General features: G+C 50.1%; 3 protein-coding genes across 3 annotated transcripts; 1 reads left to right on the top strand and 2 right to left on the bottom strand.

The window, feature by feature from the left end:
- Nucleotides 1-248: 248 nt before the first annotated feature.
- Nucleotides 249-2,764, bottom strand: TNFRSF12A (TNF receptor superfamily member 12A). The gene is made up of 5 exons (XM_036738862.1): nucleotides 2,511-2,764; nucleotides 1,640-1,744; nucleotides 1,286-1,420; nucleotides 1,140-1,197; nucleotides 249-802 (listed from the first exon to the last, which is right to left on the bottom strand). The coding sequence occupies exons 1-4, from the start codon at nucleotides 2,581-2,583 to the stop codon at nucleotides 1,142-1,144; spliced, it is 369 nt and encodes a 122-aa protein (XP_036594757.1). The 5' UTR covers nucleotides 2,584-2,764; the 3' UTR covers nucleotides 249-802; nucleotides 1,140-1,141.
- A 222-nt stretch (nucleotides 2,765-2,986) lies between these two features.
- Nucleotides 2,987-8,891, top strand: CLDN6 (claudin 6). Its single transcript, XM_036738861.1, has 2 exons — nucleotides 2,987-3,224; nucleotides 7,535-8,891. The coding sequence occupies exon 2, from the start codon at nucleotides 7,556-7,558 to the stop codon at nucleotides 8,222-8,224; it is 669 nt and encodes a 222-aa protein (XP_036594756.1). The 5' UTR covers nucleotides 2,987-3,224; nucleotides 7,535-7,555; the 3' UTR covers nucleotides 8,225-8,891.
- A 1,350-nt stretch (nucleotides 8,892-10,241) lies between these two features.
- CLDN9 (claudin 9) lies at nucleotides 10,242-10,895 on the bottom strand. The gene has a single exon (XM_036738860.1). The coding sequence runs from the start codon at nucleotides 10,893-10,895 to the stop codon at nucleotides 10,242-10,244; it is 654 nt and encodes a 217-aa protein (XP_036594755.1).
- Between the last annotated feature and the right edge of the window lie 3,633 nt (nucleotides 10,896-14,528).

Raw genomic sequence — 14,528 nt, 5'->3', positions numbered from 1 at the left:
CTTCCCTGGAAAGCGAGTCAGGGCTAGACCCGCCCAGACATTGAGAATGTGTGAGTCAGAGCCCCGCCCCCACCCCCGGCTGACTCACACAAACTCTTCCCTGCTCCAGCAAGAGAAACAGTTGGGGACCTGCCAAAAAGGGGGATGGAGATGCCCAGCTCTGTTAGAGGGAGACTGAGTTCAGACCTATGTACCAAAGGGAAGATGGGACTCTTACCTCTCCACTCAAATGAAGTTAAGAACCAAACTTGAAATCAAAATAACTTTTATTTATACATGTTCTATTCCCTCCCTCCTTGCTCCCCCAAATAAATATCTCCCCTACCTTGTGGGCTGGCCAGAGGGGGAAGAACCCAGGGCCAGCTCCCCTAGAGGACCAGCCCCTACTCTAGGGGGATAGAGCACTGTACCCTGCCCCCCAACAAGATACAGCTGCCTTGTCCCAGCACATCTGAGAGGACTGGAAATCAAGGTCCTGAGTGTTATATCTGTCCTCCTAGATTTAAGGGGTATTTTCTTGGCTCAGAGCCGCTAGTGCTGCCAGGGGAGGGAGGTGGCAGTGTGATTGTTGGGGGAGGGGAAACACCCCCCACCCCTCAATTGTGCAAATGTTGCATTCTTCAGCCAGTGAGCAGTCCTAGGATAAGACCCCAAGTTTGAGTCCCTGCTTCTCTCCTGGGTATATGAAGAGAAATGTAGAGTCAGAAGAATGTTTGTGTGAGAGGGGAATCTCATTGGAGAACGGGAACACCGAGAAAGTCAGATCCCCTCAAAACTAGACAAAGTTGGGAACAGGCCAAATCTGTCAGGAAGAGAGTGAGATTGTAAGGTCTTTGAGGGCAGGGACAAACATACAAACATACCTCATCCTTCCCCTCCCCCGAACCCCCAAGTGAATTAGAAAATGCATTGTAGGTATTAAGTAGTGGCCAAGTGAGTGAATGTGGGTAAAAAAGGGGCACAAATCAGGGTAGAGAAAGGTCCTAGTCCCATTTACCCTTTCCCCCATCTAAGGCCCAGGAAAGGAAATGGGCTTTGTGTGGCAGTATTAGTCTAGGGTACCATGTCTAGTATAAGGTAGAGTTAAGTGGGCTGGACTCTAGGTCAATGCCAAGGCTGGTAAAGATAAAGGGGCTCACCATTACTGGATCAAAGCTGTGCCTGGACATCCTTCTCCTCCTGTCTCTTCAATGGGGGCTAGGAGCCAAGCAGATGGGAATATTAGGACCCTTCCAGGTAACAACATATATAAAGCTAAAGAGGAGAAGGGAGGTTGTATACTTACTGGTGAACTTCTCTTTCCGCCGGCACTGTCTCCAGACCAGAAGGCCAGAAAGGAGCCCTAAAATGAGCATCAACCCTAGTGTACCCCCCAAAACTGGCCACAGCAGAGGAAAAGGGGGTGGAGGAGCTGTGGTGCCTGGGGGAAAGGAAGAATAAAGTCACTGAAGGTCCCAAACCCACAATTCTGCTACTAGCTTCCAAAATACCCACCTTCCCCCCATCAAAAAAAAATTGCTGCCCTAGCTCCCCAGCCTACTTTCCTCTCAAATTTGGTCTACACACCTTAATTGTTACCGTTCTCTCAAACCTTGTCCTCCCTCCTCCCCCCAAAAAGCTCCAGCCCCTTTTCACTCACAGCCAGGGCAAAAGTCACTATAGGGTCGAGCTGGACAGGAGGAACAGTCCATGCACTTGTCCAGATCTGGGCTCCAAGAGCTGCCCTGGGGACAGGGAGAGGGTGCTGGGAAGGAAAAGAAGGGGAGAAAGTTGAGGAAAGGAACTTCCTATGCTCTCTCCCCAGGATGGCTTGGGGGGGGGGCGGTAAGGAGAGAGAGGTCAGGGCTATTCCGGGGGTTGAGGTCAGGGCTGGAGCTCTAGTTTCTGGTGAGTCAGACGAGCCAGACATCAGAGCCCCCAAGCACCCCCCCCCCGACATTCCAGACAGGTGACCGCAGGCCTAAGGGGCAGGACTCTCGGGTTCTGAAAGAGCTAGATTTGGAAGGGCTGAGAAAGCAGGATGCCTGGGTCCTTAAAGCTCGGCGGAACGGCTTCTGCGGAGACACCGTAGTTTGGGAAGGGGACTGAGGGGGGTGGGGGGTCGGCGGTGTTAAAGGAGATGTCCAACTCTTCTTCCCCCACCCTCCTTCCAGCAGTCTGTGACTCAGTCCCGGGAGCTGGGCCGACAACCCCCCCCTTCCCCCCCTCCTCCTCACATTACTGGGGCGTGAAGTCATTGTGAGGCGGGGTGTTCACCGGTCCGGGTCGGAGATGCCCACGTGGAGTGCCCCCCTCCATCCCACCCTCAGCCAAGTAGGGCAGGGTCCAGGGGTCTCCTTTCTCCTCCAGCACCCCAGCTTCGGAAGTGCGCTGGGGAGGCGTGCCCCAAAGTCATCCTCGTCCACCCTGACTTCTCCCCTTCACCCACAGGAGACCGCCTGGGGTAGTCTTCCACCCCCGGCCACTTCCCGGGCAGGTATCGGCGTCCCCCGGCCAGGCGATCCCATTACCTGAGGCTGGCTCCCCCCAAGTCAGTCTCAGCACGGTCAGCGCCAGCAGTACCACTAGCGGTCCGAGAGCCATGGTGTACGTCCCCAGGCCGGTCCCGTTCTGAGCCGGGACGCGGATTCTGCGAGGCACGCCCGCCGCCCACCCTATCCGGGGCGGTCCCAGCCCGGACCCCGCCTCCAGTGGTGGCGACCAGTGCCCCGACTGCCAGTCCCTAGTGCTCCAGCTCTCGACCCCCGAAGTGAACCCAGGTGTCTCGAGTGCCCACTGTCGTTCCGGAGTCGCTTCTCAGACTCATGCCCGCGGCTCAGCCTTTCGGGTGGCTTGGTGCCCCTTTCCCCAAAGCTTCGAGCACCTGCCAAACCCCCTCGTCTCCCAGAACCCAGGCATCCAGGTCCATCCAATTACCGGTTGCATCTTTTTCCACCCCCCTCCCCTCCCATCCCCTCCCCCAACACCTCCCCTGTTCATACATAGCCTCAAACTAAGCGGTTCCTCAACTCAGAGAAGGGCGAAGTTCTAGTTTCCCATCTCCAGGATCTCTCGGGAAGCCCAGCTGCTTGAGTACTGGGCAGGGGTCTCTGCCCCTCCCTGGGGGAGGCGGGTCGCCAGTGACGTCACGGGGGCATTCGCGGCCTCTTTAAGACCCCCGCCTCCGCCCCCTTTCCCCATACTCTACCCTGTTCTCTGGCTGCACCCGTTCTTTTCCTAGGCAGGTGAGTTTTTGGACGCTGGCCCTTTTCCCACCAGAAAGGAGGCTGCACCCACCCCACCCCACCCACCATGGCTAGGAGCTGGACGCTGAGGGTTCAGGATTAGAGAGCCACTTTATTTGGGTCCAATGGAGGAGCCCCCAGGTCTAGAGTCCAAAACTTGGTCCTAGGTTGGAATAGCCTGGCCAGATGTTCGGGGTTAGGTCCTAGTGAAGTCATTACGGGTCTTTAGGTCAGGAGGACATTAGTCGGCCACGCATTGAAGAATAGCTAGACGGTTCGGATTCCCAGGTCCCGAAGGGACAGAAGCAAGACCGGACTTCCCCAGTTCCTTGTGGTTCCTAGAATGGGAGTGGAGGCGTTGATCTTTGCTCTAAATTTCCAGAAAAACCAACCTTCCCCTCCCCCTCTCGGGACAAAAGGCCCGAACCCATCTCCCGCCCCCCACCCCGCACACCCTTTACCCTTCGGACTGGGCCACTCTTGCTGCTGCAGAAGGTCGGTGGGCTCTGGCCTGGGGCCCGCCCCTTCCGACCCCTGTAGAGTGGGAGGATCCACGAGCTCCCCTTCCCCTTACCTGGACCCCCCCTCCTACACCTGGCCCGGTAAAACCACCTGATGATTGCACCCCGAGTTAATCTCTTCTGTTGGGGGTGGGGGGCGGAGAAATTTCCTGGAAATTAGGCTCAGGTCTCCAGGGGCTACCCCAAGACCAGGGCCAAACGAGGAATGAATACAGATCCGGACCTTGGTATTCTGGAATTAGCGTTTGTTGAACCGATGATGACTTAGAACAATTGCTTCGTTTTACAGATGAGGAAACTGAGGCTCAAACAGAACAAGTAACTTGTCCAAGGCCCGGCATCTAGAGAATCCCCGGGGTAGAAAATAACTCAAAAAGGATTTATTAAACTTACCAAATGTGCCAGGCATTGCCAGTGCAAAGACAAAAATGAAACAGTTCCTGTCCTCTGGGAGCTTTTTAGTTCTCTCAGGGAGATGGTACAGTAAATGCCCGTTAACTTTAAGAGGCACTAGCAGCTGGGAGACTCACCAAAAATATCTTTAACAGTCAATATTTAAGTTGAGCTTTGAAAGAATCTAGTAGCTGCACAGGAGAAGCACAGCCGGAGCTGCGGGGCTGAATCATTTCATTTTTCAAGCACTGTGTAGTAGAAAGAGCCCTGATCCTGGAATCAAGAGGACCTAGATTCTAATTCTATCTCTAATGGACTTCCTTCTTTATAACCTCGGGGAAGATTTATGCTTCCTGCCTTGGGATCAATTGAGTCAATGTAGAAAAGTGAGTTATATGCAAAGGGCTGTAATTCCAGGTCTGGGGAAGTTGGGAGAAAAAAAGAAAAAGAAGACTTTGGAGTTTCACTTCCGCAATGTTCAACAAGTGTTACAATGATCCCTACCACGTGTAAGGTCTATGGTAGGTGCTGGGGATCCTTGAAAAAAGGAAGGATCTGTAGTTTCATCTAAGCTTCGAATTGTTGCTGTTTCTTTCTCAATCTGAGTCCCTGCTCTTTAGGTCTGGGTATTCTCTATAGGGAATTCAACTGTTTCCTAAGTAAAACCTAGATAGTTTGAGGAGAACTAATAAGAAGGAGCAGAAAAAGGTTTCCGCTAACAGGTTCCACCCCCCCCCCAAGCAATTTGCTATTGTTGAAAGAAACTAAGGATTCTGAGAGTTGGAAGAAAGTGCATTCCAGGCATGGGAGCTAGCCAGTCAGTAGAAAAGCCTTCAGTGGGGAAATAGACTTTTAATGCCAGACTTGTTTGTCTGGCAATGCTAGAAGCAATGGGGAGCCATTGAAGATTTTTGAAGAAGGAATTTTGGCAAGAAGGGCTGGAGAAGGAAGAGAGCAGATAAAAAGACCCCAAATCATTGTGGTGCAAGGTAGTATGAAGTGATGTAACTGGGAATAAAGTTTCCTGAGCAAAGGGAAGGCTCACATTTGGGGATCAAAGATGGCTTCATGGTGGAGGAGTTAGCATCTGAAGTTGCCTGAAAGGGACTTCATAAGATATCCTGAGATTCCGAGCTGGAGGAGATGTTAGAACTCAGCTAGCCAGCCCACTGCTCCTATTTCACAAGAAACTGAAGGGGTCAGAGAAAGGGAATGTCTGAGGAGCTTTTTGAGGTCATTTGACTCCATATCCGTGGGTTTTTTTCCCACTACTATATTACAGTGCCTCTGCAGGTAGAATTGGGGGAGGGGGAGAGACACATTCCTGGCCCTGGGAACTTTGCGGAAGTAGAGCAGATTTAAAATTCCCCGGGGGGCTGAAACCAAGTATTTAATCTCTGTGTGGCCCCTGCCTAGCGCACGAGATTTGGCACATAGTAGGGCCTTGGTAAGTGGATGAACGAATAGGGCTGGGAGGGGAGGGCCTAGGGTTGATGGGGTGGCTCTTGAGTATGGGAATCTAAGACTAAGGCATTTGAGCTTTATCCTGGAGGCTGTAGGGAGCCTTTGAAGTTATTGAGTAGAGAAGTGATTTGATCCGAAACTTCTTTAGGATTGGGGTGGGGGAGGAGGCACTTGTGTGTGAAAGGAGAGACTTGATGGGGGAGGGGGACATTGAGGGAGGTCTTTCTTAGTAGATAAAGTCAATTAAGTTGCCGACCTGGGAGTGTCCCAAATCCTGCCCTGGGGTGAGTGAAGTGGGAGATTCTGAGTATGTTGTTTTGGTACCTGTTCTAAACCTAGCTCAGAGTTAAAAGAATTCCGTTCTCTGAATTAAGAGGGACTGAAAATGCTGAAGATCAATGAGGAACCAGCTGGGAAAGAAGAGAAATGCCACCTACAGTCTAGGTCCAAAACTAAAATGTTGAATATTTACAAAGATAACTTTTAAGTTCTGCACTTAAAAAAAACAACTATATGAGGGAAAATGAGGGAAATTGGACCAGAGTGGAGTTCATGTGGAAAATCACCTGAATTTGGGGTATTGGTGGACCCTGAGCCCAATTATATATATATCATAATCTGTTGCTCTGGTAGGTAGAATTAAGACAGATGGGTAGAAATTACAGTGAGGCAAATAAATCGAGGAAGAGTCTGGAAAACAGCAGCAGAGTGAACCAAGCAGCCTTGTGATTTAGCAATACTGGAGATACCCACAAAGAAGCTGGCTGACTGTCAGGACAATTGTGGAGGGGATTCCTGCATGGGGTGGGAAGTTGAACAAGATGACCTCTGAGGTCCTTTCCAACTGTGAGAATCTATTTTGGGAAGGGATATAGAGGACAATAGGTAGAATTTGGTTTTTCCTTCTCCACTGACCATCCTTATCCTCAATCTATTTAGGCACAAAAAAAATCTCTGTGCCACACTTATTGTCGGATATGTGAGGCAAATCAATTAATTCTGTGTCTCTTGTGAGGGAAGGGAATAGTAGTGACCAGATCAGAGAATGAGGGAGGTACAACTGAAGTGAAACTTGAGCATAGCACTTCAAAATAAGAAGAGAACTTGGGCATTTAATCCCCTCATTCTTCAGAAGAGGAAACTGAGACCCAGAGAGAAGTAACTTAGGCCAAGGGTAAAATCGGAACTAGAACCCAGATTTCACTGGCTCCTTCCACAATGGAGACTAAGGAAATAACTAGTTAATTTGATAAGCACAGCCTTGGGACTCAGCAGTGAGAATGAGGATTACACATAGATACCTATTCCTGTGTTGTCTGGAGTCAAGTTTGAGGTGAGAGGCTTGAGGCTAAAGTGAAGGGTTTCTCAAAGAGGAAAATTCATTAATGTGATGAGGCTGATTTTTTAGAAAGAAATTCAGGCATGTTCCTGCCTTGGTTAGCTTTTCCAATCTTCATGCTTCATTTCCAAGGTTCTAAGCTTCAGACTTTGAAAGCTGCAACTAATTCTCCCCTACTCCTGCACTAAGTTTCCAGTTTATGAATTCCCCAGTTTTCAAATGTCTGTAAGAGGTTCTCTTTGGAGATCTTCCAATCCACCTAACAAGGAGGAGTCAGAGATTCAAAGAGGTTGTTTGCCTGAGGTCACACAGCTAGTTAATTTAATTCACGGTAGATTGAGGACTAAAATCCAGGCATCCTGAAGTCCAATCCTGTGCTCCTTACACCATATTCTTACAGCTTTTTGCTATTGCACTGTATAATAGGAGGCTGTGTCCCATAGATGAAATTACCTAGTAAGGGCTTCTTGTTTAATGGACTGACCAGGTGAGGTAGGTGAGCCTAAATGTGGATTGCTTAGGACTGGTTCAGGATTAGGCCAAAGAAGATGAGGCTGCCAGTCCTAAATCTGTTTCTCTCTTTACTCTTTCAGGTCTTCTCTAAGCCTCCAGCCATGGCTTCTGCTGGCCTCCAGATCCTGGGCATCATCCTTTCAGTACTGGGCTGGATATCAGGCCTAGTGTCCTGTGCCATGCCCATGTGGAAAGTCACGGCCTTCATTGGCAATAACATCGTAGTGGCCCAGGTGGTGTGGGAAGGCCTCTGGATGGCTTGTGTGGTCCAGAGCACTGGCCAGATGCAATGCAAGGTTCATGATTCCATGCTGGCTCTGCCTCACGATGTCCAGGCCTCCAGAGCCCTCATGGTTGTTGCTCTGCTTCTGGCCCTGGTCGGCCTGCTGGTCTACCTGGCTGGGGCCAAGTGTACCACTTGTATAGAAGATGAGGAACCAAAAGCCCGGCTAGTACTGACTTCAGGGGTCATTTTCCTCATCTCAGCAGTCCTGGTCCTGATCCCTGTGAGCTGGACTGCCCATGTGATCATCAAGAATTTCTACAACCCCCTGGTTGCTGATGCTCAGAAAAGGGAGTTGGGGCATAGCCTCTACGTTGGCTGGGCATCTGCAAGCCTTTTTATACTAGGTGGGTCCTTACTGTGCTGCACTTGCCCCTCCAGCAGCTCAAGGGGCACCAGCCATTATGTGGCCCGATACTCTGCTTCTGCCCCTCCCCCAGGGGGCTCCCGAGGTCCTTCTGAATACCCGACCAAGAATTATGTGTGAATCTGGAAAGGGGGGAGGGAGGTAACAAATGACTCCCTAAGGTAAGGGAGGTCCTCTTTCCCTCTCAAGATGAAGTTACAGGTGACCCCTGTCAGTCTTGAGAGTTTTAGTTGTTTTTTTTTTAACCCCTTGGATGACTGAGCCAAGAAGATGACTCCACATCCCTTCCTAGTCTTTACTGCTGCTACTGATGCAAAGTCTTCCAGACGTCCTTGGATAAGGAGCTGCAGAGATCCTGCCCAAGAGCTCCAGCATCTTTTCCTGGATACTGCAAAGATCTACACTATTTCTCCGGAAATGCCTGAACACTCTTTGGTTGTGGGACTGAATTCTAACCCTGTCAAGTGCAAAGTTCTTCAGTGTGCTCTGTCCTTGCCATCCCCAACTTTCAGGAAAACAGGAGCACCAAGATTCCACTAGCCTTTCTTGGTTTCCATGGGAACTGTGATAGCTACTATGATTCTCCTGGACTCCCAGAAGGCAGAAAGTGATTTTCCTGCTGGCTCTTGCATCCTGCTGTTAACATCCTCTTTCTAATCCAGAATCCAGCAAGCATCTCTCCCACCCTCCCACCATGCTCCTGCCTTCCTTCCCTGTCTCTTTTTGTGGAGTTTCCATAGTTGGAGTTTTTAGAGAATAAAATGTGCCTTGCTAAATGATGATGTTCCCTATTTGTGGGAGACTGCTTGACTTTGGGGTGGCTGAAGGGGGCATAGGGGCCTGAGATGGTGGGAGGAGAGGATTGAAAAAAACTCTACAGGCATGCAGTCCAAAGGCCAGTCTCCTGACATTATAAAGCAGAGATTACCCTTGAGTAGTATTCTGGGGCTGGGGTATCAGATCTGTCTGCCTTTGCAAATGGTATGTTTTGTCCCCTACCCTCCCACCCAAACCCCACATATAAATCAGATGGAGGCCAGTTAGAAAACACTTCCTTTATTCCCATTTGTAGGTACAGTTGGAAGCTGATGCTTCTGGGTCCGGACAACTAGGTGACCGGATAGCTGGGCTTCTAGCCACGGAGAGGAAATTGAAGTCTTTGGCAAAGGTACAACTTTTGCCTAAAAGCTGGTGGTGGGTCTGGGAGTGCAGCCTGGCACAAGTGGGAACCAGGGCTAGATGTACTTGAGATATCCAAGACTTTGTTCTAAGGAGAGGCTAGGTGCTTTTTGTACTTTCCATGGGGACTGTGGCTAGAAGTGCTGGATCCACCATCAGAATCTGACTGGAGAGTGGAGTGGGAATATGCCATCAGTGAACCTAGAGAAGGCAGAAGACTTGGAAATCCCAGCTCTTCCCCTGGGGCCTAGGGAGCACCAGGTAAGTCACAGCCTCTCTGGGTTTGTTTTCTCTGTAAAACAAGGAAAATGATACTTGCCCTAACTATCTCATGAGGTTTCGTGAGATCATGTAAGAGCACTTCACTCTGAAATCATAAAGGTCTGAAGGATCATAGAGGGTAGAGTAGAGCAGGTGATTGAAACCAAGGAAGACTGAGTCCAGTTATGGGGTTTGGAGTGAAGAGCCAGGGGCTTAGGGACATTTTGATGGCTGAGATTTAATTTGTTCCTGTCGGATTCTGGGAGGGAAAAGGGTAGATCTGAGCTTAATGAGGACGGATAAAACAAAGAGGTTCTTGTTATGGTCCATCCACTCCCAGTTAGATCTCACTTAAACTTTTTGAGATAGGGTTAGTCTTTTTTTATGCAGATGAGAAATCAGCATTGGAAGAAATATATTGAGGATACAAAGAAGCAGGGTTTTCTATCTAGATTAGGAGGTAGTTACTAATAGGGTACATAAAGACATAAGATTTCCTTTAGGGTTAATGAAACATGGGGAAAAGTTTTTAAGATTGAAATGGTCAATCGGCTTAGGGTTTAGAAGATAAAATTAGGGTAAGCCTAGTCCCACACTGGAGCCAGGAGTCCTTCGGCCGATGAATAGGATCAGATGCCCTTGACTGACTTTCAGAGTCCTAGTTGGGTCTGGAGTCCGGACTGCCGGATTGTCAGTCTCACACATAATCCCGCTTATCCAAACCGGAGGCCCCTGATCGGGAGGCAGCAGAGTATCCCAGATGGGGTCCCCTAGGCCGGTCAGGCTGAGGTGGGGGACAGGTGCAGCATAACAGTCCTCCCCCTAGCATCAGTAGGGCAGCAGCTGCCCAGCCCAGGTAAAGTGAAGCCCCCAGCTCCCTCTTCAGAGCTTCGGCCACCAGGGGGTTGTAGAAATCCTGGATGATGGCGTGGGCTGTCCAGCACACAGGGATCAAGACTAAGATCCCCGAGATGAGGAAGATGATCCCCGAGGTCAGCACAATCCTTGCCTTGGCCACCTCATCTTCCACACATGTGGTACACTGAGCTCCAGTGATAGCCACCAGCAGACCCAGCAAAGCAAGCATCAGAGCAATGACAGAGAGGGCCCGAGCTGCCTGGAGGTCCTGGGGCAGGGCCAGGAGGGAGTCATACACCTTGCATTGCATCTGCCCCGTGCTCTGGACCACGCAGGACATCCACAGGCCTTCCCACACCACCTGGGCCACCACAATGCTGTTGCCAATGAAGGCTGTAACCTTCCACAGGGGCAGGGCACAGGATACTAGGGTCCCCAGCCAGCCCAACACCACTAGAGTCAGGCCCAAGAGTTCCAGCCCAGCTGAAGCCATCTTTTCTTAGGTCTTCTCAATCCTTATGGCCCTTGGTTGAACTTGGGAGTAAGGGACCAGAGAGCTTCCAGTACAATCTAGGCTCTTAGTACCCAATGGGAAAGGAATAGAGGATTCACTTACATCAACGATCCCCTTGTCGGAGACTGGGCTACTTCCTTCCCTCGGATGGATCCCTGGATCCCTTCTCCGTCTTTGTTCTTTTTCTTCTAGAGTATAAGAAACACTTCCATTGGACTGGATCCTTCACACTTGATTGCTGATCCCTGTATCTGGCCAACCACCTTTTCCCCTACCCAAAAGGTCCTGATCACCCCCCTAAAAAGATCCACTGTAATAAGGTCTTTTAGTTGCTGCTGCTCCTGTTGGCTTTCCAGGAAGATGTCCAATGTCCGATTTTCGTTTCTGAGTTTGGTTTCAGCTCCCCTCCTTAGTCTATGTTTCTGCTCAGGATGAGTCTCCGGAAGTTTCTGACACTCATTCCCTGTAGTGTGTTTGGGAGTGGGGTTGGGGATCAGATAGTTCTCCCCTTGGGTCTGCTCCCGAGCCAGGGTGCTCCTTGTTTGGGTGACTTTCTCCCCAGGATTTCACTTCAAGTGTCTGGAGCTAGAAGGGTAAGCCCAGGGGTGGTTATAGGACTGGAGCTAGGGGAGGAGTGGAAGTGGGAGTCTGGGAGCTGGTGATTGGGGGAACCACAGCAACAAGGAGGAGGTGGTGGGTGGGGGGGTGGAGCTGGGGGTGCCCAGAGGACAGTTGTGTGGGTTCTAGGGCCATTCGTGGAGGTGGGGGGGCTGGAGGGGTGGGGTGCAGTGGCAGTATAGGAAAGGAAAGGGGAAGTAATAAGCAGAGAACCACCAGAGCTACGTAGAAAAAGATAGGTGGAAGAACAAATGGCCAGGGATGGTGATATTAGCCTGGGTTCCCTTGAGTTGGGGAAGGGGGGCACGTATTGCAATAGGCTTGAATCCCAAATCTAAACTCTGACCCCTAAATCTCCTTTCATTTCAATCCCTTGACAACTTGTCAAAGGACTCCCAAAACTTGCACCCCTCCCTATCCATCTTCTCTCTGCTGACCCCTTCCTACCTTCTGTAACTGGCCCTCCATCTCACAGCAGCTCTGCTCCCCTACCCCCAGGATCTGTCTCTTCTATCCCTACACCTTCCCCCCCCTCCCAGTTTCTGTTTCCCTCCACCCTCAGGACCTAGGGAATCTGATATGTCTCAGTCTCAGCTCAAGCGTTCTTGCATCTCCCGGGGGAGGGGCCCTGCCTACCCTGTTCCCCAGGCAACAGGTGTGTGGCGCCAGGCTCAGGTGGCATTACCAGGGTAACGGCCTAGAAAGCCTGCCCCCCCACCTGTAGCTCAGGTGTGCCTTCCCCTCCCCCCTCTAGTTGGAACTGGGGAGCTGAATTGTGGGAAGCTACTCATCCAGGGTCTCTGGCACCCCAACCCCCTCCCTCCTTAGGGAGACAAAGAGTCTGTTGTAGAGATAGAGAAAGGAGGGGACTAGGACAAAGGAGCCTGTGAGGAAGCCCATGAGGGGGTGGGGCAGCTCCGTGGTGGGGAAAGGGATGTCATGGGGGAGGGTCTCCCAACCCACCATGGGGTCCCAAGAAACAGCTCTGCCCTCAGACTGTGTGTCTTGGTCCCCTAAGGGAAGTAAGCTCCTCCTCCTCCTGTGTTTTCCCCAGGTGGCCTCAAGTAAACTTGTTTTGTTGCAAAGACCATTGGAAGTGTCAGACTTAGAGAGAGGAGGAAACTGAGGTGTGAGGGGGATGGCAGAATGTCTCAGAGACTCATTGGAACTTCTAGGACAGACTATAAAAGCCTAAGGGAAGCATGTTCCTGTTACACCATTCTCAACCAAATCTTTGGAGAGACATCAAGATCTGAGTTCAAATCCTACCTCTAATACTTAATGGTTGTCACTTGATCTCTGAGCCTTAGTTAATGTGTCTATTAAATGCTGATGGCAGTACTTGCAATAATACCTTATAGAGTTTCGTTAAGGTCAAAAGATATAACACAATGTAATACTGTGTATGTGCCTGGGTTTCATGTTTAAGTAGGCCACTGATAATCGATGAATGAACGTTTGTTAAATGCCCCCTCCCCCCAAAAAAAGAGCAAGGGAGAGGGAGAGAGAGAGAGAAACACAAATTTTATAAAGTGTTATGTATGTAGGTAGTTAATTCTTTTCCTTGGCCCTAATTAAGCCCTTCACTCTACCTCCCAGGATCCTCACCCCCTGTATCACCTTCCCCCCTCCATCTTTCAAATCTCTCTGTGATACCTGGTACCTCACGGTCCCTTTTCCTCCAAGATTTCTGGAGAACACCTCTATGGAAGATGACCCATAACCCTCAAGGGAAACCCCTCATTTAATAGATGAGGAGAAAGATTTTTGTTCTGCTGTGGGTTGGCTGAGATGGCCTCTGAGGGCCCTTCCTTTGTTGAGAGTTTGTGGTGCTGAGGACACCCAGAGAGTCATTGACCTGCCCTAAGATAACGAAGGTAGTGAGTAGCACAGATGGAATTTCTAGACAGGTTCTCTGGCTCAAAGCCTCAGCCTCTCTATTCTACCTCGATGCCTCCTCCCAAGAGCCAGTCATCTGTGACCTGGCTGAAAGGGCCTTCGGATAAAAGGGACAAAGGGGTTGGAAGAAAGGTCTTAGCACCGGGAGTGGTGAAGCTGAAGAAGATGGAAAAGAGAGAAGACAAGCACTTGCCTAAGAGTCAGGAGACCTGGGTTCTGGTCCCAACTTTGCCATAAACCAGCTGTTCAATGGTTGAGAAGTTGTGGAGTTGCTCTTAAATTCTCTCATACAGAATGGGAATTCGATATAGAGCTCAGAGGGGACAGTAGAAGGGACTCCAGCACACAGCCTACGTCTGGAGCCATGAGGGACCTTGAGATCTTCTAGTTTCACCTCATTTTATAGATAAGAAAGCTGAGGAAGGGACTTGCCTGGAGTCTCTGAGTTCAGGGCTCTTTGCATGATACCACATTGTCTCTGTCATAGCTGTCAGAGCTAGAAGAGGGCACATCCATGGAACAAAGGATGTCACATCATCTCCATAATCCCTTTCTTTTATGCCTGATAGAGATAGGATAAAATAAGTGACCTCTAACACCATTCTGAGGCTGTATTATAGATAGAGATCTGCGGCTCGGTCTTCGCTGATAGAGGGTTCGATTCCAACAAAAACGTATCAAAGTAAACTTGAGGCATCCAGGATGTCACACAACAGGAGAGGTAATACGGGTAAGAGGAGGCTGTGAAATCTTTGCAATGTCTCTTGAGATAGATACACTACCTCTGGGATGAACAGGGCCCCTCTCCCCTCTCTAAGTATGCTGAGCGAGGAGCTTGGAGACCAGATAGTGAACCTTTGGAGAGGCTGACAACGGAATTTTCTAGTTTCTCCAAGGGGAATCAGGAATCTTGTCCCACTGGTTTGTGCAACTTGAGGTAAAGGGCTTCATTGCCTGGTTGCTCCAGGAGACAGCCTAGTGACCCTTGTAAATACTCTGCTCCCCTTCCCCCACCCTGCCCAAGTCCTAAAACCTTCAACCAGGAAGCTGCATGCTGGCAATTGGACTTAACCAACTTTTTTCTCTCTCCTGTCC

The sequence above is a fragment of the Trichosurus vulpecula genome, chromosome 9 (genome assembly GCF_011100635.1).
Source record: "Trichosurus vulpecula isolate mTriVul1 chromosome 9, mTriVul1.pri, whole genome shotgun sequence".
Lineage (NCBI taxonomy): Eukaryota > Metazoa > Chordata > Mammalia > Diprotodontia > Phalangeridae > Trichosurus > Trichosurus vulpecula.
The sequence above is the reverse complement of the archived record's forward strand: the minus strand, read 5'-3'. Positions and strand labels throughout refer to the sequence as shown.